Source organism: Myotis davidii, unplaced genomic scaffold, assembly GCF_000327345.1.
Source record: "Myotis davidii unplaced genomic scaffold, ASM32734v1 scaffold616, whole genome shotgun sequence".
In the NCBI taxonomy this organism is placed as follows: domain Eukaryota; kingdom Metazoa; phylum Chordata; class Mammalia; order Chiroptera; family Vespertilionidae; genus Myotis; species Myotis davidii.
In genome coordinates, this window is record NW_006291965.1 from 472,793 (window position 1) to 495,930 (window position 23,138).

Consider the following 23,138-nt stretch of genomic DNA (forward strand, 5'->3'; position numbering starts at 1 on the left):
TTATTTGTGAAGGAATTTCATTTCAAAAGCATGCCCTCTGCCGGAGTAGTGATGGCATGACATCTGGAGAGAAAATTAGAAAGAACTGCAGTTCATTAACTGTGCAGTTGAATGTCCAATCTGACACCCAGGGGCTTTATTAACATGTAAAGAACAAAGAGCATAGGTCGTGCTGCCTGGTCCAATGAACTTCAATCACATAGTCAGTCCAGAAAATTCAGTTCAGGAATAAGATAAGAACACACTACTTAGTTCTCTGTGCATATTAAATTCCACCTTAGACCAAGGGATTTTGTTTCACAAATTATTTATGACAACACTTTAGGAGCAAATTTTAAAAATCACCTCTTTAAAATTTTTAAATAAAAATTTAGAAACAGGAATTGCAGTAGTGAATATACAGAAAAATTTCCTCTCTCTACACTGCCTTCTGTAGCTGGCAAACTCCTAATTGTCTCTCAGGACCCAGCTCAAATATCATATTTTCTTTAAGCTTAGTCATATTCCCTTAAAGAGGATTAGCCATTTTCTTTTCTTGGCAATTATGCAAGAAAAAGAAATAAAAGGCATCCAGGTTAGAAAGAAAAAGGTAAAACTATCATATTTTTTAGCTTTTTGTGTGTATTTTTTCTTTATTGATTAATTACATATGAAAAAATAAATAAAGTATTACATATGTGTCCTTATCACATTTTGTAGAAGACATGATCTTGCCTATATAAAAATCTTATACATATAGAAAAGAAAAACAAAAAAACAAACAAAAAAGAAATATACACACAAAAAACTATTAGAAATAATCAACAAGTTCAGCATTACAAGATACAAGATCAGTAGGCAAAATGCAGTTGTATTGTTACTTATTAGCAACGAACAATCTAAAAATAAAGAAAATGATTACATTTACAATAGCACTAAGACAATAAAATACACAGAAATAAATTTAATATGTTCATAGATTGGAAGACTTGATATTACGATTATTTATGACAACACTTTAGAAGCAAATTTAAAAAATCAAATTAATTTGGCAATACTTTCCAAATTAATCTATAGAGTCAATACAATCCTCATCAAAATCCTAGCTGCCTTTTCTACAGAAATTGACAAACTGATCTGAAAATTAATATAGAAATTCAAGGGGCCCCAAAGAGCCAAAAAATCTTGCAAAAAAAGAACAATGTTGGAGGATTCAGACTTTGTGGTTTCAAAACCTACTACAAAACTATAATAATGAAGACAGTATGGTCCTAAAATAAGGGTAGGAAAAAGGAACAGTGGAACAGGATTGAGAATCAGTAATAAACCCTCACATTTCTTGTTAACTAATTTTTTTGGGGGGGAAGGGGTGCACTTGGCCAGAATTAAACCTGGGACCCTTCAGTCCGCAGGCCAACACTCTATCCACAGAGCCAAACCAGTCAGGGCTTGTTAACTGATTTTTGACAAGGGTGCCAAGACTATTCAATGGAGAAAGGATAGTTTCTTCAACAAATGGAACTGGGGCAATTGAATAACCCCATGCAAAAGAACAAAGTGAGACCTACCTTATACCATATACAAAGATTAACTCAAAATGGACCCTGGACTAAAATAAAAGTGCTCAAACTATAAAACTTTAAAAAGGAAACATAGAAGTAAATTTTTATGACCTTGGGTTAGGCAATGGCTTCTTTGATATAACACCAAAAGTACATATGATAATAGAAAAAATAAATAGTACTTCATCAAGATTAATATTTTTTTATTTTATTTTAAAGGACACCATTAAAAAAGAGTGAGAAAAGACATAGAAGTATGGAACAGACTGTCGAATCTCAGAGGGGAGGCGGGGGGGAGGGGGTGGTGAAGGCTGAGGTGGGGGCTGGGGTGGGCTAGAAGGGGTCAATGCGGGGGAAGGGGGACATATATAATACTTTCAACAATAAAGATTTAAAAATAAAAAAGAGTGAGAAGACAACCCAAGAATGGGAGAAAATATTTGCAAATCATAAGGGACTTGTATATAGAGTATATAAATAACCCTTACAACTCACCAATAAAAAGATATCCAACTTTAAAATGGGCAAAATATTTCAATAGAAATTTCAGAGCTTGTTTTTTTAAAAAAATCCAGATGATGTTCTATTAAAGACATATTAAGCAAGGAGTTTAAATTTTGGAAACAAGTCTACCCACAGCCATCAAGTTGGTTTTTTTTCCTGCTCACCAAAAGAATAGATTCAGGAATTCCTGAAAGTATGAAGCTTCCCCCAAGGGGATGTGCATGATTCAATGGGCTTTGAGTTTGGTTTCATTAAGGTTAGCAGTTTTCAGCCATGAGCCTTTTCCACCCACAGAGTTGACCTGAAATTTTGTTGGTGACAAATTTTCCCCTAAGACTTCAAGGGTAACTGTCTTGCTAAGTGGGCTCTTGGCCAGCGTTGTCTCACCACCCTGCTTGAAGTGAATTTTGACCAGGAAGCAGAAATAATCAATCTTTCAGTGGGAAATTTCTAAAGAAAGACTAGCCATTTCATGGTTCTCTTTTTGGGAGAGGGCACTATAAAATATTCCTTGACTCAGCCAAGTCATGAAAATTCTTTTGATATCCTTCATGTATAGGATATCCTATGAAGGATTTCTGAACATTAAGACTCAGTGCAAGTGCTCAGAAAATCATGTTAACATATCCATGTCTGCCCTACTTACAAGCAAGATCGCATTAAATAGATGAGTCAAATACTTTCCAACAGGCCCTGTGCAAAGATTATATTCACCGAATTGACTTGAAAGCAGTTGTTTGAAGTGCAGAATGCATTTTCCCAAAGAAACAGTTATTCCTAAGGTGACCAACTCATCGTGCTTAGCAGGGGACTTTCCCAGTTGCAGCACTGATGGTTCTACATCCCAGACACCCTGAGTCCTGGAAAGCCAACAGTCCTGGCAAACTGAGACAGCTGGTCACCCTACTTATATCTGATAGTTATGCTTCCAGATTAGTTGATGGAAGCCCTTGGTATAGCTGAAACTTGGTCCTGATCATGGAGAAGTTCTGAATCATGGATAAGATAAGATAAAGTGCTGTGATGTATTTGAGAATTTCGGGGCTGATGAAGGAAAGGCCAGGACCATGAGATGGCAGTATATCGCACCGCATGCTTATTGGGCTGCAAGAGAGAATACGTCCCTCACAGCAGGAGACCTTCCAGAGGTAGCAGTATGGGGCCTTCACCCAGAAGAGGAAGAGGGCCAGGGGGTACTCAGGGGACAGGAGAAGTGGGGAAGGCAGTATGTGTCTAGGCAATGTCATGCAGCAGCAAGGTCGGGAGACTCTGGGTCAGAGAGCTCCAAAGGGCACAGCAGTTTGGGGGCTTCTAGAGCTGTGGAGTTTATCTTAGGTATGGCCAGTAGTTGTTGCATACAGTTTCATGAGGTTTGCAAAGCAGGCAGGCTCTAGATGGCTAAGAAATCTGCTTATTTGGGCTACATGTAAACCAATCAGTTGTGTGAGAATCTGAATTTGTGGTGCTGGTGGGCTTCAGGCTTTACAAAAGCCTAAGGAGAGGGACCAATATGCAGACCTACCTCATCATTGGCCCATGCGTATAGCGTATGCTTCTGGCTCCCCAGCCGTGGGTATCCGGACATACACCTGGGAGAACGAGGATGTTGCTCTGCAGCTGGCCTTCTGCCTCGCCCTGTCCCCATCTTCCTTCTTCAAACACCGGTGAGGAGTGTCTCCTGTGACCTGGAGAGAAAGATCCAACAGACAGTGGAAGGAGAGGGAGGTGGTGAGGGAAATAGAGTTACTCGGGGATTAGGAGTGCTGAAGTAAAATAATAAGACGGGCTGGGGCAGGAAGAGGGCAGGACATTTGAGGTGAGGTATAGAAATGTTGTCCTAGCATGAGAGGAACTGCAATAAGGCTATAAGTCAGACCCCACCTGCACCGTAGAGATGAGCATTGTAAACAGTTTTTTATCTTTATCCAGGCCGTCTCCACATCCAACCCCCACCTTTTAAAAAAATCCTCACCTGAGGATATTTTTTCCATTGATTTTCAGACAGAGTGGAAGGGAGGAAGGAAGGGGGAGAGAGGCTGAGAGAAACATCCATGTGAGAGCGACACATTGATTGATTGCCTCCTACATACGCCCTGGCTGGGGCCAGGGGTTAAACCCGTAACCGAGGTACGTGCCATTGACTGGGAATCGAACCCACATCCCTTCTGTCTGAGAGCAAACACTTTAACCACTGAGCAACACCGGCCAGGGCTAGCTCCCTTATTTATTTGCAGGAATACTCCACTCCATGGTGTCAGTGGGATGTGGTTCCCCAACGCTCCCTAAGGAAACTCGGGATGAACTCTTTCTACTTCATGCCCCTTGGAGAGGTAGGGGCACCTGACACAGGATGGCGCATCCGATGCACAGGAACCAAACTGAAGGGCACTTACAGTCCTTCATCTGGACGGTGTTCCACAACGGCGCCGGTGCCCGCGGTGTTCAGCATTCCATGTGCTTCCAGAAGCGTCAGCAGGGCCTTGAGCAGACTGTTTCTATAGCTCATGCTGGATGGGGCCAGATTTCTGAGCCTGATTCTCCAGCCTCTATGATGAGTAAACTAGTCAGGGTCAGTTTCTGTTTTTTACAACAAAGAATTCTGGTCAATACAAATGTTATGGCCTCTTCTTGACCCAGAAGTTGTAAATTTCTACGTCTCCAGGCCATCCCAGATCTCCCCTCAAAGTCTTAGGCAAATCAGGTAATTTTTTCCCCCTAGAGACAAATTCTTTCCAGGATTATCAATCCTCTAAATGTAATGAACAGTTTCCATCACAATAAGTAATAGTATAGGTACCAAACTTCCTTTGATGGACAGAAACAAAAACATGAATTAGCAAATATAGAAACATTTTTATTGACCTGCAGATACAGTAATTATAGAAATGCAAAGTAGTTGACATTGTTTTCAATTATTGTCAGACCAAGATGCCTGCAAAATTCATTTAATTAGATAGAGTGGCATTGTTAATGACTCTTCAGATAGATACAAATTTAGTCACACACTTTAAAAGTTGCGGAGACAAACCAATTTAATTTGCTTTATTCATTTTCTGCGTTTAGCATTAGGCCATACCCCAATTGAATAAAACCATCAGATGTGCTGTAATTTACATTTTTTGCACACAGTATACTTTCTGAGCCTGCCTCATTCGCATTATTATTTACTATTGTGATCGTGACAGTCGTTTCTTAGACAGGAGGGCATCAGTCACATTTATTACCAGCTGAATGGTTTGACTCAAAGGCAAAAACAAATCACATTCAACCTGGATAATTAAATATCAAACTTTTAAACTGTGGCCTGTTTATGTTGCAAAAGACACTTGGCCCTAGCTACCCTAACTGTCCCTCCTTTCCAGCGGGACACAATGTCAGAAACATTGGGAAGTGTCGCTCCACATTCTCTCTCCTGTTAAATTAGTACGTCTGGAGGATTATGCTCATATCCGATTAGCAGTGGGATATGGATAATTTGTGTGCGATCTCTAATGTACAGCTTATATGTGATCAAAGCTCCACAGAAATGCGTCAGTTGCACACCAAAGAGAAGCCCTGACATTTTGGGTCAGTTAGAGGCTCAAATCATAGAGTATTCATTGCTGCCAACTAGCAGTTCAAACAATAAAAAAACATATAAAGTAAAATTCAGGAACCTCTCTGCCTGCCCCGCTTCCTCAAAGTAAGCAAATTAGTTGCTTTTTAACTCCCGTGCAACTCCCAGCCACACCACCAACGCCTGAGGGAAGAGCTAGAGAAAACACGTGGTGCCCAAATGTGGAGAAAACTGTGTCCCACCGGCATCTAGCAATGGACTAAGGGGTAGAAAGTGGCTTTCCCACAACCCAGTGGAGAGGCCAGGAACCCCTCCTCTAGGCATGTTTCTCCAGCGCCCTCTACTGAGAGAGTTTAGCATTGAGCCAGACAGAGGAAGAATCTGTAATTAAAGGGCCAGGTCACATTTTCACAGATCAGACAACAAGCGTGAATTTGAAGTTGACAGGCAATTAATCGATAACTGCCATAACACTGTAAATATTTATCCATCTGTTTGAGTTACGTATTGGACTTGGAAAAACATCTCAAAGCAAAGTCGCTTAAAATAACCACTAGGTGGTGCACCGGTTAAACAATCTCTCCATCTTGCTGGATTGCTTGCAATTTCACCTGGTACTCCAAAAATGGCAATTTTATATCTTGTACAAAAGGCCAGTTTTATTCACTTTGAAATAATTGTATTTATCCCTGAATTTTAATTGCATGGAACTCTCTTATATTTTAATTTAATTAATCATTTTCTAATGATCTATGTTGTCCCAGAATGAAATGAGCTGCTTAAAATAAGTTCCCCATCAATGGAGGTATGCAAGCAGAGGCTGGAAAATCACTTGGCAGGGACAAGCTGGGGACCGGATGACACTTTATCTCTAAGTGCTTTTACATGTATTTTCTGATTTTCTTACATAAGCAGAGTACATTTACTTGCTTAAACATCTCCCTTTCCTCGTATGACCTGGGACTCTGCCATCAGCGACTCCTCCCTAGTACCTTTACTGAAGGGAAGTGAGAACCGTGAGCAGAGGGCCCTAGGGTCTGGGGGATGCCAGGTTTGATCATAGGTGCCACTATGTATGTGGAGATTAGAGCCTCAGAGAAGACTTGGGGTTGAGGAAGCGGCCAAATGCCTGGTGAAATGATAGTTGTTTCTTTATCATTCATTCATTTAAGAACAAAACAATAGTTTATAACCTGTTTCTAAAGAATTCAGCCATCTAGGGGGAAAGGCTGGAGAGGATTTTAGTCTGGGCTCTTTGATTTGCAAGTGACAGCAACAAAGCTGGCAGTAGCTTAAGCCAATATAGGATATTGAGGTAGCCCACAGAGTGGCAGACTGGCAGGAACTACAGCAGCCTTGGGATCCCCAGTCAGAGCAGGGAGCCACCCTGCCCCAGAGCTCTTCTGTCTGTCTAGTCTCTGGGGAGAAGCTGTGCAGTGTTTGCTAATGAGCTATGGGCCGCAGGAACAGGTAAATGACCCATGTTGCACAGGAGGCTCACAGTTTCTGGACTCAGCCAGTGACACATCTTCCCTCATCAGCAGTTCACACCTGTGTTCACACCTGGTCCTTGTCATCACCAGGATGGGCCTCTTTACTACACTCTACCTGTGCCCTTACCAAGGTATCTATTCATAATACAGATTCATGGGCCCAAGTCCAGACTTTGCATCAACACACTGGGGACCCTGATGGTCACTAGACTAGTCCATCTCATCCTTATCTTACCTTTTTCAGAGGTCAAGTTCTTGATGCTGTATGCTGTTCGGAATACACTTTTGAGATTCTTCACATGGAAAATAAATTCCCATTCTTCTTCTCAGCCTAGATGTCACTTCCTCTGAGAAATATTCACTGTTATCCTTTGCCCTCTGTTCTTCTCACTCACAATATGCCCAACGACACCCCAGCTTTCCCCTCTGAGCCCCCTTAGGCCTCTGTACATCTGTCCTGAACTTAATGTATGGATTTGTCTGCATAGTCTCTCCACCTACCATCTCAGCCTGAGTTTCTCAAAGGATGTTGTTTTTAACCCTCAAAGCTGGCCTGTACCTGTGTCTCATGTGCACTTAATAATCCCTTGGATGAATATGGTTTAAAATTTACCAACCTCATGATTAGTTAATGAAAATTACTTAATTGACGATGATTTATGCTTTCTGCATGTATGGATTTCTAACTTTTTAAAAGAGCAACTAATTTCAAGTACTCAATTTTACCAACACATGAAAAGCATGAGAGAACAGCTGTGTACATCTCAGGGGAGCCTGACTGATTGAGATTTCTTTTAGAATCAATTATACCATGTTAAATGGTCCACAGCACCGCAAATGACATTAAATGAAGCTTTTATATGCATTTAAGTTGATCTCTTTCTTATTTTACTTGGGTGGTAATTTTATACAGAACATGATTTTATGCATGTTTCTACATAATGGGGTTTCTTCCTCCTGTAAGTTACCCTAAATAATCACCAGGATGTGCAAGAGATTGCACAATTGTCCTGGACATTAAAAAAAAAATCTATCATTGAGTTTAAAATAACAACTACCCCAAACAACCTAAATTCCATAGCTTCTCTTTTACACCCAAACTACTTTACTCATGAATACTGTTATGCCCAGATTTCAGGATCCCCAAAAGACCACACCAGGGAGCCAGCCGAGCCCGATGCAAAAGAAGAGAGTCTTTATTCAAACTAGTTCGGCTCCCCAACCACACTCACCGCCCCAACGGTAAGCCAAGTGGCAGAGAGCAGGCTAGCCCGGTGGGAAGGAGTTTTATAGGGAGGTGGAGTAAGGGGAGGAGAGGTGACCGTGGGCCCTGCCGATTGGCCAGGTGCAAGTCGGGTCCCGCCACACAGGATGTGGTCATATCCATGGTGCGCACCTTCCTTGACCATCACTGGCTAGTTCAAAGAAGTCCTGGGTGTGGCTAGCAGAGTAGCAGAGGCTTGGGCTTCCGGAGGAAGCCTTTGCCGAGCACATGGCCAAGGTAAGATGGAGTGCGTAACCCTTACCCTGGGGCAAGATGGAGGGCGTAGCCCTCGCCCTTTCAAATACCATACCTGTTATCATAAATACAAGATTTCCTGGATGCATAGCATGCTATTGGAGTGAGCCAGGACATGTTCGTGATGTGGAAGGGTTTATTGTAATTTATGTAAATTAATCCAGAATACATAATTTGCCAGGTCTGATTCCTCTTTCATTGTTCTGCCAGCAAGGAAGTTTTTATGACTTGAAAAAAGTGCATTCACTGCTTTTTCCGAGCCTCTTAATTTATCTTTGAAATAACAAAAGCCCCTCATGTCATTATTTGTCTATGTGCTTCAGTCAAGGTTTTCAAAGTACTTTCCAAACACAAAGACATCCCCATCTTTGTTCCCAAACTCAGGTATGGATGGAATCAATTTTTTCAGGAAGAAAACAAAATAAAACACCAAAGCTGTTTAAAGTCTTTCAAGTGCTCCAGGAAGCAAATTTAGAAAAAACAAAACAAAACACAAGATTAAACTCTCCCATGGGTTATTCATTTGGGGGCTGTGGCTTCATTTGACAGCAGAGACCGCCCAAGATTAAAAGGGCAGAAATTAATTTCACAGTGAAGGTGCAAGTGTATGAGAACTTCTTGTTATGTGACTAAAGAAAAATCCTCCTAGGGCCTTTATTTCTCTTACATTCGATTTTACTGCTATCAATCTAATTTGCTGTAGGGCTGAAAATGGGGAAACTGATGTTTGCTTGATTTCCTATAGGGATGGGCAGAATTTAGGCAATTGAGCGGGAGTCCAAGTGGCCTGAGAAAAACTTCATGTCATCTGTTTGTATTTTATAACTTTTTACATTAAGGCCAAATAAATAAATAGATAAGTGGGGTTTTTTTTGAGTTACCACTGAAAAATTTCCCCACAAAGGTTTTGCTATTGAGAATGCTTTTATAGTGACCTTGTTTCTTACCTAAGATATAAACTCAACTAATATAGAAGCATGAAAAAATATGGAAGTATGACAAATTTAATGTAATTTTACCATGATGGTGGTAAAAGCACATGAGTATGAATTTAGTGAAAAAAAAAATAATTACACGTTAAAATAATGTTCTATCACGTTAAAGAACAGACAATTCTTCACTTATCCCGCTTTAAAATAAGATTTTGAAAAAACAAAATACAAAAAACCTTGCTCTTGTTGGTGACAACTATTTGTGGGTCCTGTGCCTTTAACTGAGTGGTTTCTCCAATGGAGCCTTAAAATATCCTACCACTGGCCCTGTTTTATGTCTAAACTTTATTTTATATAAATATTGGATTTAGTACCATGCAGTAATTTGCATGTATCTATTAATTACCTATTACAGAACTCACAGCGCCCACAGTATGCAAATGAGGCACACACTTTGCAAGATAATGCACATAAAGATTCTCTTCTGGGTATTTTAACTAAGTTGTTCTTTAGGAGGGGAAAAAAAAGGTGCTTAGTAAGTGCTTAGAACATTGAGGGTGAATTTATAGACCAAACCTACTACTCTCTTATGCTCCATGTTATAAATAAAAAATAATGAACATAATAGTGCCCCCAAATCAGATTTAATCCTTAAAGGATATTTTTATGTACAGAGCGATCTGTAGCATCTCCTGATTAAGGTTCTAAAAACTAGACTGATAAAAATACATTTAAAATTATTTTTGTTTCTGTTCAGTGTGTATTCATTTAAAGAATAACTACTCTGTGGTGAGCACTCACTTTGTCCTGGTGCTATCTTAAGTGCTGGCAATGGATTCGCTTATTTGGCCCTCATGTCTCTAAGGCAGGCATGCATGTCATGCCCAGATCACAGGATGGAGGCACGGAGACTGAGTGCATAAGCTCAAGGACACTGGAAACTGTTTCCACGCAGGTTCAAGAAACCAAAAATAATTAAACAGAATAAAAATGATTAAGCAGATATAATATAAAAGAATAGGACAGAACAGAATAAAATAGTTCAGAAAATAGCCCAGGCCATCAGAGATAGGAAAATTGTTATTTTTGAGATTTTTGTTTTAAATATACATGTATGTGTGAACTAATTCTTTTTGTTGTTGTTGTTATTAATTCTCACCCAAGGATATTTCTACATTGATTTTTACATAGAAGATAGAGTGAAAGGGAGGGAGAGAAACCGAGAAAGAGAGAGAGGAGATGTGAGAGAGACACATTGATTGGTTGCCTCCTGCACACGTCCCAGCCAGGACCAGGAATCAACCCCTGGACGCTTTGGTAGACTGACCGATGCTCTAATCACCAAGCAACACTGGCCAGGGCATGTGAACTAATTCTCGATGTTAAAGCATTCTCGCTCTGGGTTGAGGCTTAAAACACATATAAAATATTAACTATGCTGAAATCAAAAGCAGTAGCATTATGATTCTAAAGGGCTGAACATTAGACCTTAATTTTTAAAAGCTATCTATAGTGATTATCATAGGTTGGAAGACATATGGTGGCCCAAGGCTAAATATTCTATTCTGGTTTTTAAAATTCATGTTAAAAGGAGAAAAACATTGTAAGATTAACCCCCTTCTATCAGATTGATAGAACTCACAACAAGAAAATAATGTAAACACAAAATCGCATTTATTTTTTTCTAAAGCACAAAGGAGCTCACCCTGCACATAAACAATAAGCAAACCACATAAATTTTGAGAAAAACGTCCCCATGAATACATACATATAGATATTTATTCTTCAGAGCAGCGATCAGGAGTTTGACAACAATGTGAAGTGGTTTTCAATAAAGAACGCTTTCTGACAGGCTTTTGAGGAGGAAATGGACGGGTAATTACTGCCATATAACACCGGTACTCAGTCTCTTGATCCCCAAGGACGGTGAAAGCCACCTTGGGATTTATATATATGTAGCTTCATCATTCCTCTGTTCAGGTTTGCATTTCACTAAATCTGGACCAGAACTAACCCCTCAGTGCTTCCCCCCGCACACTCGGGGCTGTGGGAGAAAAAGGGAGGAGGGCCTGGGCATGGAAACACGCACGGGGACCAATGCCAGGGTTTCTTAAGAGTGTTTATTCACTTGTGCGCCTCTTTCCATGATTTTCCTATAGAGACATTAAAGTGTGTCAGGGTTCAAAGTCATACCTAAAATGGCTTAGGTCAATTGGAAACTGCACATGTCTCCTGTAAGCCTTCAGGGAAAAGAATTTTCACAATGATGCACACCATTTAAAACTTATGTCAAGGCTTTGGACATGCCACATTTATTAGTCCACCTTTTCACGACTCGGAACACTCTTATTAAACATGTGCACGTTTCTGGCCTCATCAGCAGCTTTAAAACTTGGACAACAATGGCACAGTGTCCAATAGGCTACAGAAGCACTTGATGCTGCATCTCTTCTGTGTGGAAGATAGACCGGATCCAGCGTGCCTTCCAGCTTGCCCTTCAGGCTTTCCATATGTCTGCTTCTGAGATGAAGCGATTCAAAATAGGAAGAATTTGGAAAGGAGTGAAGATTCAAAATACGTTCCTGGACCTCACACCCCTTGTTTCCTCTCTGACGTCTCGGCTCTAGCTGCCAATAGGGATATTGAAGGCCCACTTCAACATCCGCAAAGTGTTTGCCTACTGCCTTCCTTTCTTAACTGTGCAGAACTCTCATGGCAGTAAAACAGAGTCAATGGGGTTTGATGCTCATGGTATCAATTTAGAAAGACCTCCTGCTGCCATGAAGGGAGCTTGTTCCTAGATATCCTCCTAGATTCTCAAACCTTTGACAACCGAATCAGAGAAAAAGCTGGGAGAATAAATGAGAGCCAGGCCTCCTCGGCCTCAGTTCACGAAGACTAGGATAACCTCTTGCGCCCTCCTCCACGTTTCACTCTCTTTTGATATATTTTAATGATTTTTTTACAGAGAGGAGGGGAAATGGATAGAGAGTTAGAAACATCAATGAGAGAGAAACATCCATCAGCTGCCTCCTGCACACCCCCTACTGGGTATATGCCCGCAACCAAGGTACATGCTCTTGGCCGGAATCGAACCTGGGACCCTTGAGTCCGCAGGCCGATGCTCTATCCACTGAGCCAAATCAGTTAGGGCTCACTCTCTTTTGAAAATTAAATTCATCTTAGCTGATTAGCCTGCTTTTGTGTTCTAATTGCAAACATATTCTTTTAAATGTATGGCAGTCAATCCTACTGGAAATGTTTTGGCCTCTTAACGTGTATTCCATTAAAAACACCACAAAAACTGAGGCAAAAGAGTGTAGGGTGAAGTGAGGGGGGCTGATTAGAAGTGTTAATTCTTTCCTGTTAGAAAGCAAAATATTTAAACACAAAGCAACAAACAGAATTGGCTGGGGGTACTGTCTCCCCACAATTCAGCAAGTCAACCCACATTAGGCAAAGGCCACATTTCAAAGTGCAGAGCTTCTGGGCCCATGTATGGCTAAGGCCCGAAGTACTGCAAAGAGCATACGCACCATTCAGGAACGCGGCACTTTGAGGATAAAGCACACAAGTTCTAAGCGGTGTAGGAAGATCAAAGCACGTGTCACATTTCAAGACATTCTATATTTATTAGACAAGATATTCAGGTCTTAACATACTATCAGGGCTAAATTTAACATTTGACAAAGTGCTTGTCTATGGCCGTTCTTCCTGCTTCTGACACTACACTTATTTATACTTACTGCATATGAATCCTAAATCTAAATGAAAACTGATGTTCAACCTCAAAATGTACCCTCTTGAGGAAGGTAAAAGTATAGGATCTTGCAAAGGCTGGGGACAGCCGCTGCCTGTTCGTGAATCTTGAACAGCTCGTCCAAATTCTTAAGCCCACTCATGTGGGTCAAACACCAGGTAATTGAGTTCCTATGGCACGGATTAAGAGATAGAGCAGAAAACTCATGCCGGCACTGCAGAGAAATGGGGAGAAGTCTGGTGGGCCATCTTTGACATGGCGCAGGAATTCTGGAAATACAGCTATTGAGACTAGAAATTAGATTTACTGAGTTATTTAATATCCTAAAAAAAAAAAATCTGTCATTGAAAAAAATCAAACTAAATATTTGTCAACTCTAAAAGTGCTTCCACAAAGAAAAAACAACAACAATAACTGGGCAAATTACTGCTGAATAAGAATGATTATATGAGAATAAAATTATATGCAAGAGGGAGAATTTTGTCCTTAGTTCTCTATATATGGAGTTAGCTCTGTAGCATAAAGTTCTCTATTATAAGGTATTAATAAGTGCTATGAAATATTAAGAAAACCTACTCCTTTTCATTGTTAGTTTATATTATTTGAAATTAAAGGAGAAAAATATAGTATTTAAATAGCATTCACATCAATACTTGTAAAGGGTTTATCATAGTCATAATTTGCTTTTAATTCTAGGTTATGGGACAGTACACTAATTAGTTAGCAGGCAGAAAAATACTCTTTGCTTTGCTTAATCTTCCTAGATGTCTGGGACAGATTATGTCCTATTAATATAAACATTATGTGGGATGTCTACATATTTTTCATTATACTAAAATTCCAATGTCCTAAAATTCTTAGGAATTAAAACTACAATAGGATAAAATTTGGAAAATAGAGTGCTTGCGATATGCAAGGTTTAAAGAGTTTTACTATTTCTTTTAATAGGATTTGCCTTCATTTAAAAGTTCTAACAGATTGATCCGAGTATGAAATTGCCAGCGACTATGGCATAGTCCAGTGATGGCAAACCTTTTGAGCTCGGCGTGTCAGCATTTTGAAAAGCCCTAACTTAACTCTGATGCCGTGTCACATATAGAAATTTTTTGATCTTTGCAACCATAGTAAAACAAAGACTTATATTTTTGATATTTATGTTATATATTTGAATGCCATTTAACAAAGAAAAATCAACCCCAAAAATGAGTTCTTGTGTCACCTCTGACACGCGTGTCATAGGTTCGCCATCACTGGCATAGTCCTTGGGGAGACGAGGTCATGGCAATGAAACCCTTCCTTTCAGTATTGACAGCGGGAGTGCCCAGCACTTGTCCCCAATTTATGAAGACTTCAGTCTACCCAACAGCGGAGCGTGGAATTTGTTTCTCTTCTAATAAAACTGAAGCAGTGACAGCATCACCCAGTTACACATTAAGGTGACTTCAAGGACACAAAAATACAACTATTTATGCCACGCAGTTATGCGAATACTATTCCTAAGAGACTTTAAAACTTTACTACCCAACTTCTGTCAAACACTTTGAAGCACAGAACTATATGAAGAAAGCACGTGGCATTCAATTTCTGACAATTCATCCCCAAAGAAGGCAAAGCACAACAATAACAGGTCTCTGAAATGCAAATCCCATTAAGTGCAAATTTCCAGAACACAAAGTCAGCCTAGAAACACGTTTCACATCTCAATGAGTTCTCTTTTTAAATGAGTAAGCTCTGTATATAACTGTCGAGCAATCTAAAAAGGATTTTCCAATGTTTGTAGTCTTTTTCTCCCTCAAAAATATATTCACTGGTTTATTTTCCAGATCCAATTTTCACATTTACTAGCTCAAAATCTCAAACCTCACAGGAATATCTTTCCTCTTCACATTTCCAAATATTAGGTAGATTTTACTTAAATCTCATAACAAGAACACCACTAGTCAGAACATTCTCTTATATTTGAGCTTAAAGTACATCTGAACAGCTCAGAAGGGATACATTTGGAATCCTCCCAACCAGAGAGTTGAGAATTAGCGCAACTTCCTCCGATTTGTCAAGTGAGCACTGTAAGTAAGCATACAAAGAGACAGTCATCCCAAGAACAAGGTACTATTTTTTGACGTTCTAACTCTGCCTGGGCATAAGGCGGCGCAGAACCACACTATGCAGGAGAACTTGGAGACGCCGAGGATCTTAGACTGAGCTCGAAAAGGGAACCACCTGCTTTCCGCCCACATAAACCTCCTCAATGTTTCGGTCATCTCCTGAAAGAAAAAAATCATGGAACCGTTTTGTGTCAATTAGTATTTTTAAAGATATATACAAAGTGTCCCCCCAAAATGTATACAACACTTGCACAGCTGAGATCTCAATTGAGGTTTCTTTCCTTTCAGATTTAATCCACTGGAATATATAATTGTTCAAAATATATACACATTTTTGGGGATACCCTGTATATATTTTTTTCTTGTTGAGAATATTAAAGATATCCCCCATTTTCCCCTTCTTTTCTCCCTCCACTCAGCACCTGCCCCACCCTACGCCTTCACCACACTATTGTCTGTGTCCATGGGCTATGCATGTATGTATATAAGTTTCTTGGTTAATCTCTTTCCATCCTCCTCCCCTCTGAAATAAGTATTTTAATTGCCCCTGGGAGAGATTTAAAAGCAAAAGACACTTCTAAAAGAGAACATAAAAAAGACGGCCTTTGTTTCTCTCAGATTGTTTAAAATATAGACAGGGGGACATGACCAATAGAAGATGCTGCATCTAAATTGAGGACTGGGGTGTGAAATCTGCCACTGAGGCAGAAATCACATAAAGCTGAATTGACCCCTATCACCGTCCTTTCAGCTGAAGTGAGTGGTTTGCCTTTATGGCCCCAAATGTAAAGGAAGTACTTAGCTTTACACCCCAGAATACACTTAGCGTGGTGAGATGCAGGACCTGTGAGAACTGAGCTCCACAAGGAACGCAACAGGTGTCTCTCCCATCCCAAGTTCACTCAGGGCTCAGAGGACACTCAACCGAGTGGGCGGCAGAGTAGAATCTTGTACATTATTTATTTCCCTCCCTCAGAGAATACAACGGAATGTGAGTATGTGAAAAAGCATGTGTGAAAAGATTCCACCACATCCTTACCGTGAATACGACTGGTAGGGCAGCCTCTGGGGGTAGAGAATGAGTGTAGGGGGAAGAGGCATGATTAGCCATCCCCTGGGCCTGCCACTCCTCAGATTAGGATTTATGACTGTCTGTTCTAGAGGAGCATGCCAATTTCACATTGTGTCTTTAAATATTGTGCCACAAATGGACTACATGCTGAGAAATGTTTTTAAAAAACCAAAGCAAATGATCACACATAGGGTTTTACATGTGGTATCATAAATGCAGAGTCATACCCAAGATAGAGACAAAGAAAGATTTTATTTAGCATAGAGATATATTTCTACTTACCTAGGTAGAGAAACTTCTGGATAAAAGCCTAAAATGGAAAATAAAGGTAATAATAAGAAATAATTATTTTTGTGCATTTAGAAAAATTCACAGTCAGTAGTGGGTTGGCAAAACCCAGAAATAGAAATTCATTTCTCAATGGTAAAATCTACTTTTATTAATGAAAAAGAAGTGGTCTTTTGCTTAAAAAAAATAGTGACTATTAACAAATGTTTATCTATTGCCTGAAAGTTCTTGGTATATAAAACCTTGGAAACTTTTGAACAAAAGTGCTACATAAATTAATTAATGAAATAATGCAAATATTTTCAGAAATGTATGTAAGAAAAATGATTGAATGAATAGGGCTGAGCCTTATTCCAAGAAATCCATTCTAATAAAGGAGCAAAAGAATAAATAATATAAAAATAACAACCAGCATCTTTCTTCTAAAAACCCCCACTATGTTATATTTACAAATTTACTTTTATAAGTGGATCAATTTATAAATGGTAATGTTTTCAGAAAAACTCAATATTTTATAACTAATTGTTATTAAAGTAAGAAGAACCAGTTTATTTTCTATATAGGGAAACACTTCATAATAAAAGGAACAAAGTAATAAAACTCATTTTCTTATAATTAAGAAAATCAGTGTAGCATTGTGGTCAATCACCCAGACTCTGGAAGTCATGAAGCCCTGGGCTTGAATCCCAACTCTATCTACTAATTATTGATTACTAATTACTAATTACTAGCCATGAATCCTTAGGTAAATCACTTAACCTCCCTAAGCCTCACTGCCCCACAGATTACATGGCAATATAAATAGTATCTGCCTCTCATAAGAGTTGTTTTGATCATTAAACAAAATTCCGTATGCAAGTGCTTAAGGCTATACCATCTAGCACCCAGCAAGTGTATTCAGTAAGTGCAAGCTATATTACGGCTCCTTATAGCCCAAACCATTAAAATATACAAATATATTCAAAATACAAATATCCTATTAGTACCATTATTGCTAACATTATTGTCATGAAATTATGTCAACTTATAAAAATCTAGCTTCCCTCTTAAGAGTCTCTTGTATTCCATCAAAATGATTGTTTCTATTTTGTTTTCTACAAGGACGCTTCAGTGATTACTTCAGGAAATAGATGCCTTTTGATTAACTTTTTTTTTTTTTACTTACGTCACCAACAAAATCCCCAGAAAACAGGTCAATGGGAGAATCAGATGCTTTGGGGTTGATCAAGAGGGCATCAAATTCCTTGCCCACTTCAAAGTTTCCAATTTCTTTGTCAAGCCCCAGGGCTACAGGTGGAATAAATTAATAAACAGTTAGTATTTTGAGCCATCAGACCATGTCAATGTCCCAGTTTGCAAGGACAAAGTCAGCCAAACATGTCACTAGAAAAAGAATTAGTAAAAAAAACCAACATACGTTTTCCTAATTCATATTATTAATCTTGCATAAATGAAACTTCCAATGTATTAAGAAAGTACACAACAAGAAGTAAAAATTAAAATTTTTTAAAAGTACATAAAAAAAGAAAAAAAGAATTAGTATCTAAATAGTGAAGCGTAAAAACTCTCTCATTCCAAGAGGTCACAAGACTTAGACTTACAGAAATCAGAGTAAGCACGGGGAAAGCAAATCTGAGAATAAAAACACTTCCCTTCATCACCATGATCATAATTCTGATAGTGTCTATTTCAGCTCTATCAGTGCACTTCATAGTCCAGCTGGTCTATGACTTTCATTCATCCCTCCAAGAAACATGGCAACTGACAAAATATCTTTTTTTCTTTTTGCCTCCTAGTCTCCCCCACAACACTCCTATCCTTGCCCTCTGGATCCTTTTGTTTTCTGAAATAGCTGACAAGGTCTATTTTCATGGCAGTGAAATAAACCTCAAATAAATAAAAAATAATTATCCTTTTGCACATTGGCCAACGCAGGCATATCTATCATAAGTTCCTTAGTTTAAATCCTTGGAAGAGAAAAAATTCACTTCTGAAAATAAACAGATGCTCATGACTTAAAAGCCCCAATCCTTTAAAAGCAAACCAGCCCTGAATGGTTTGGCTCAGTGGATAGAGCGATGGCCTGCGGACTGAAGGGTCCCAGGTTCGATTCCAGTCAAGGCCATGTACCTTGGTTGCGGGCACACCCCGCAGGAGGCAGCTGATTGATGTTTCTCTCTCATCGATGTTTCTAACTCTCTATTCCTCTCCCTTCCTCTCTGTAAAAAAAATAAAAAAATATATTAAAAAAAATAAAAGCAAACCAATTTCTTTGCAACCTCAAAGATTTTCTGGTTGCCAGAGAAGAATGGTTTTCTAAAATAGGGCATAGGTTGATGTGTCTATTAATTTGATCCACCTCATGGCTAGCATTCATGTTCCATGTGTATTAGACAACAAAGAGCATCTCTTTCACTAACATGATTTAGTTTCACAAGATGGGAATAGTTGACTTTCCTGGTCAATGAAGGTATTGAATCTTGAGCTCAGGAAAGCCTGTAATTTGAGAAAGGTATACACTGAGGTACAAAGTGGAAGCATGCATAAAGGGAGGGTCAACTGGAGTGCAGCACTTTTATTTAAATTCTTACATGTGTTTTTTCTATTCTTTCACTGTCAGGATATGGTCCAATGTGAAAATATTGGATGGCATGTCCCTGTTAGACAATACCTAGATTATATTTCTACTAGATTATATTTCTACTACAGGCCCAATGAATGAATTCGTTCATGGGTGGGGTCCCTCAGCCTGGCCTGCGATTGGGGCCAATTGGGGCTGGCTGGCTGGAGGGAGGGACTGTGGGAGGTGGGCTGTGGGAGTGCACTGACCATCAGGGGCAGCTCCTGTGTTGAGCATATGCCCCCTGGTGGTCAGTGCTCATCATAGCGACCAGTACGACTGGTTGTTTAGTGTACCAGTTGACGGTCACTTAGGCTTTTATATATATAGATGGATGTATGAATATGTATTGGCAATGTGCTAATCACTGACTTAGAAACCCTACTTATTCTTAAAAGGTTATTTAAAGGGCACCTCTTTTATTCTCAGAAAAGAAAGATTTTTTTAGCTAAAAATTCTTATAGGAAGACCGGGGAGCAAAAATAATTAGAAATGTTAAAAGCAGTTGGTGACTTCTACTAATAGTGTGTAGAAGGACTGAATGTTATAGAAAAAAAAATCACTGGAAATTCTCTCCTCCTTCACCCATTTACCCTTGACAAAGAAACATGACAAATATGTTTTTAATAACAGTATTCAACATAAACTTGTGTGTTTAATAGACCAGATAACCAGGTTCATTTGTCAGAGTTTGATAATATATAAAAACTAATTGAACTATTTATTCGAACCTGGAGAGTTCAGGCATGAACTAACCAAAGAAGACATAATTGCTTTTGGTGAATTTGTAAATGGACCTAGTTAACATCATTGCAGTACAGCCCAGTTGGGTTGGTAAACACCTTAAATGCATTTCAGGAAATACAGTTTTACTGCCTTTAGAGTGAATGTTGGCTCTGGGAAGGGGATTTATGCAACATCTTGAATATAAAGGTCGTGGCAAGCCAGGAAGATGACACACTTTAAATAGAAATCCATTAATCTCATTTCACTCTGACTCTTGTAGAGACATGAGTTAAGGAGAAGAAATTCCATAACAGTAAGCCCTGCAGCCAAGAAAATGGATTTGGAAGCTATACAGCAAGGCAGAAATGAGTTGGTAAGCACCCTAGGCCGGCTTGATCAGACAGAAAAAATCTTGATGAAGCAACTCACAGAGAGCCTAGAAGAAAAAAAGAAGGCACAATTTAAATACAACTCATTTGCACCATGAAAATAAGATGGTTGGCCAACTGCTTGAACTCAGATGCACAAACACAGTGAGGGTGGGGGTGAGGAGCGCTACACTTGTTAAAAGAATGGTGACTTAGAACATGGAGCTTCACATGAAATCCTAAGACTTGGAAATGCAAGGAGCATGACCTCTACTTGGTTGTCTTGAAAGGTTCTTGATGATATTCATCATAGCCCCGAGCATTCAAAGAAGAGCCAGGAAGTTTCTCTTCACAGGATATTTTTGGTTTTCATCCTCCTCCATTTTTAAGACCCAGATTAGCTATATATAAATCTACACATCTATATATATAAAAGCCTAAGTGACCTCAGGACTGAATGACCTATGACGCACACTGACCACCAAGGGGCAAACACTCAACACAGTAGCTGCCCCCTGGTGGTCAGTGTATTCCCACAGCTGGAGCACCACTCAGCTGATGGACCCATCCCAGTGGTCCACCAGCCCAGTGGCAGCCACTCACTCCTTCAGTAGTCCTGCAGGTCCAATCTCTGGAGAATGGGCCAGGCACCGACAGACCAGTGCCACTGGCCTCCTGGAAGCTGGCCTTGGGCACTGCAGCAACTTCCCCTCCCTAGAAGCTCCGCAAGTAAGAAACAATATAGAAGTGGCTACCAGGTGGCTCCTGACAACCAGTGCAAATGTCAGTGGGATGGATCCGGATCCCAGGCTGGCAAGGGCATCCCACCACCTGCCTGGAGGGCCAATCGCATCCTGCCCCCACCCCCATCGCCCTCAGGACCCCACCTCTGCATGAATTCGTGCACCAGACCTCTAGTTTATCTATATTTGTCTTGATATGTATGTTGTTATCTCACACAAGTTACCTAAGGTTTCCATGCTATGTTCACTCTCATTCATCTAGAATACACCAAAATGCTAAAGTGACTGAAAGCAATACAATTACTAATTTCTATTTTCCCCCCATTAAAATAGTTACATGTGCGAACTGGGAAAAGCTGGTGAACAATATTTGCATATCAACCCACTATATTTCAACATCTCTCTCCACTTAAAGAGACTTGGGTAATTACTGTACTTAATTACATAAAGAATGCATACTCTAAGCTGGGATTTACACAGGAAGGTATCACAGTGAAAGGATAAGAGCCTACACTCTGGCAGCAGATTTTGGATTCAAATCATGACACAGTATAGCTTGAGAGCTGTGTAAGCTTCCACCAGGTACCTTGTTGATTAAATAGAATTAAGAACAGTGGTTGGAGGTAAATAACAACATACATAACGCATGTTGCATAGTGCCAGCACATAGTAAGAGCTCTTGGCTATTATTTTTATTTTTTAAGTATATTTATATTGATTTCAGAGAGGAAAGAAGAGGGAGAAAGAGATAGAAACATCAGTGATGAGAGAGAATCATTGATTGTCTGCCTCCCACAAACCCCATACTGGGAATTGAGCCCACAACCCATGTGCCCAGACAGGGAATCGAACTGTGAGCTCTTGGTTCTTAGGTCAACACTCAACCACTGAGGCATGCCAGCTGGGCATATTTTTACTATTAGTATTATTATCATCATCTTCACTCGGGGCAATAGAGTATATTACTCGACTCAATGGAAAAACTGATTATTTTAAAGAACTTGTATGCATGCGACCAATGCAAATAAATCCATTAAAACAATTAATATGGTAACTGTGTATTATTCATCTCTTCTGCCAAAGAAAGGGAGCATCCTGAAAGAATTATGCCTCCACCACATGCTTGAACATGGACTTACTTGCTAAGTTTGGGGTATGCTATATGAGAGGCAACCGTCATGAACACTGGATGCATGTACCTTCATAGTGCATCCGAGGACACAGATTGGCATGGTGCACATTGTTAGAGGGAAAAAATGGTTATTACCTTGGCTGCCTCCGAGAGTCGCTAGTCTGAATACCTCTTTGAGGGTGAGGCTTCTCTCATTTACCTTAGTAAATGAAAGGGTATTGGAAACCATCACTGCTCTTCTGATTGCATCAAGTATGGAGGGTGAATAACCACCAGCCACATCTAGGATAGAGAAAATAAAGCCAAAACAGTAACCTTATGAGATAAAGGGAATATTAAGTATATAAGGTTGAATTTTTAAATTTTATTTTTCAATTGCAGTTTATATTCAATGTTATTTTGCATGGGTTTCAGGTGGACAGCATAGTGGTTAGACAATAATATACATTACAAAGTGCTACCCCCAATATTTCAACTACCCACCTGGCACCATACATAGTAATTACAGTATTATTGACTTCATTCCCTATGTCGTACTTTACAGTCCCATCACTATTTTGTAACAACCAACTATTAATAGGTTAAGTGTTTTGTTTGTTTTAGTGACAGATACTGAGTCTTTAATATACTTCAAAGAAAAGATCTATAAACACAGACTAGACATAGACTAACATGTAACGGAATTAAAAACCAGTAATTAGTACCAAATGTGCACCTGCATTAGTTTCCTAGGGTTTCTGCAACAAGTTACCACAAATTTGGTGGCACAGAACAGCAGG

General features: G+C 39.6%; 1 protein-coding gene across 1 annotated transcript in view; it reads right to left on the reverse strand.

The window, feature by feature from the left end:
• Window positions 1-14,542: 14,542 nt before the first annotated feature.
• GDA (guanine deaminase) overlaps window positions 14,543-23,138 on the reverse strand; it is a 70,997-nt gene continuing 62,401 nt past the window's right edge. Inside the window, exons 11-14 of the mRNA XM_006765278.2 lie at window positions 22,495-22,641; window positions 17,936-18,057; window positions 16,765-16,792; window positions 14,543-15,569 (exon numbers count right to left, since the gene is read on the reverse strand). Of these exons, the coding sequence (XP_006765341.1) occupies window positions 15,499-15,569; window positions 16,765-16,792; window positions 17,936-18,057; window positions 22,495-22,641 (368 nt within the window). The 3' untranslated portion in view covers window positions 14,543-15,498. The remainder of the gene's footprint in view (window positions 15,570-16,764; window positions 16,793-17,935; window positions 18,058-22,494; window positions 22,642-23,138) is intronic.